The 2410-nt window shown below is 42.3% G+C and overlaps 1 protein-coding gene across 1 annotated transcript in view; it reads right to left on the reverse strand.

Moving 5' to 3' along the window:
• Positions 1 to 1285: 1285 nt before the first annotated feature.
• Positions 1286 to 2410, reverse strand: part of LOC132987159 (homeobox protein engrailed-1-B-like) — a 5630-nt gene continuing 4505 nt past the window's right edge. The window contains exon 2 of the mRNA XM_061054037.1: positions 1286 to 2226. Coding sequence (XP_060910020.1) covers positions 1907 to 2226 — 320 coding nt within the window. The 3' untranslated portion in view covers positions 1286 to 1906. The remainder of the gene's footprint in view (positions 2227 to 2410) is intronic.

Here is a 2410-nt window from a genome sequence, read left to right on the forward strand (position 1 = left end):
ACACACACACACACACACACACACACACACATTCACAGAAACACACGCACACACACACCTTTACTCACACCTTTCAGGATTTTAATTTACAACAGGAAAAAACGGCTCAGTTTGTTTCTCGTTTTCTTTTTCTGATATAAAAGTGTTTATTTGGAAACATGGTTTAAATGTACATAATATAACCCCCTCACACCCCACCCCCCTACCCTCCCTCACCTCCCATCATCCCTGGCGCTCCTCCAGACAGTCGGATGTGCGCGTAGCTTTACCTGCCGCAAACACTGACTGTGTGACGTGATGTTTGAACACTTGATGTATTTGTATGACTCCTGACAGAGCAGAAATACTCCTGCAGTGTGTGCGCGTGTGTGTCACATATTGTGTATTTTATAAACATAATAAAGGAGTGCGAGAGCAGAATGAAGAGCGAGTCAAATCAAGAAACTTAACGAGGTAAATAAATGATTTCAATCTCTAACAACGTCATTTTATAAAATATAGAATAAGTCTGAGAAGGTGACACAATCACTCGAGTTATCGTTTCATCAATCGGTGGAAAATAATCGATAACTGTTCGTTAAAGGAATCAAACATTGTAATTTTTAAACGCATAGTTTAACGGGAAATATGAATTTAGTCTCTGATGAGAAGATTTACTGACTTTGTCTTACAATTACATTTCAGGCAAACTGAAAATCTTAAAAGCTTTTTTAAAAAAACGTTTGAGTGCAGAAATAAGAAGATAATAAACCCGGAACATGTCTCCACTGTAAGATAAATAAAGACTGATTTTATTTTTATCTTCATGACACGGAGTCAGGGGGCTGAGGGTCACGTTTAAAAATGTTTTCTGACATTTCTCACCGAATTATCGACAGATAATCTGACATTAATCATGACGTGTATCTCGAGGTTGAAGTGATTAAATCACATGAAATATTACATTAAAAACGCTTTACTTTTACTAAATGACTCTTATTTATGACGTGGGCTTGAAGATGAGCAGTTATTTTAGAGTCAAATCAAAGTTTCCTTCAGATTAAAATGAATTACTTCAATATGTTAAAATACACGTGTCAGTTTTATCTTCATTTATGTGAAATCCTTCCATCGTGAGTGACAGATTATTTTTCATAAATTTGATATTTATTGACCTTAAAAATGCCTATATGTAACTTTCATTTATCCTGCAGGTTTAGGCCTTTATCCTGGTTTTTATTTCATTATCGTGTGAAATAAACTCTCCTCTCATTGGTCAGTTTCTCTTGATGTGTCAGTATTCATGTTTATGTTATGATGAGTCTCTTTCATATTCCTGTGAGGACTCTCGTGCTTCTTTAACATCCTGCACGTGCTTTTGTTCAGTTTTTTTTTTTTTTTTTTTAGCACGGTTTTGATTTGTGTGAATGCGCGCGTGCTGCAGGAGTATTTCAGTTCTTAGGAGGCATGTTGGTCCAAAAAGAAAGACAGAACGGTTACAGTGAAAATCTAGAGGCTGTTCTCGTCGTGTTTCTGAAGCACAGAGAAGAACTGAAGGAGGAGAGAAAGTGCCAGAGACATCTGAAACATCCGCTGCTGGACGGATCCTCACCGCGAGAGGAAGAGGAGGTGGAGGAAGAGGAGGTGGAGGGTTTGACTCTCAGCTCACAGAAACAGAAATTAACACGATGAGGGATGTTTCTGTTTTTACAGTTTGTGAACGTGTCAGGCTCTGTTTCCCGGGAAATTCTTTGGTTTTGGGCGGCAGATTCAGTCTCAGTGAGTCCGTGTGTCTGTCTGTCTGCTGCGGAGAGGAGGAGGGGGTCCACTCTGCTCCCCCTCCCCGTCATTAAATTAGATATCATATATTTACAATAGTACAGAGTGTGTGGAGGAGTCCTGTATCCGTGCCGTGCCGTGCCGCTCTTCAGTCGCTGTCCTCCTTGTCCTCCTGGATGGTGGTGGTGGAATGGTTGTACAGTCCCTGCGCCATCAGCTGCAGCGCCAGACCGTTCTTGAAGCCGCTCGCCTTCTTGATCTTGGCGCGCTTGTTCTGGAACCAGATCTTGATCTGGGACTCGTTCAGGTTCAGTTCTTGGGCCAGAGACTGCCTCCGCTGCTCCGTGATGTACCGGTTCACCTGGAACTCCGTCTTCAGCCGCTGCAGCTGCTCCGCCGTGAACGCGGTGCGCGGCCGCTTGTCCTCTTTGCCGCTTTTCGACTTTTTCAGTTTCCGGGTCCTTGGGCCTGCAGTAAGGACGAAGACACGAGAGCGGAAATATGAATATTCAGCGCATACTGACACATCACCGATTAACCGATTAGGTTGTTAGTTGTTGAAGAAATCCAGCTTTTTGTGCGCAGGCCTGGCTCTGATCTCTCCAACACCCAGCTGTGCTTATTGTAGGATATTTATTCATTGACTTCCTAT

Source organism: Labrus mixtus, chromosome 13 (assembly GCF_963584025.1).
Source record: "Labrus mixtus chromosome 13, fLabMix1.1, whole genome shotgun sequence".
In the NCBI taxonomy this organism is placed as follows: domain Eukaryota; kingdom Metazoa; phylum Chordata; class Actinopteri; order Labriformes; family Labridae; genus Labrus; species Labrus mixtus.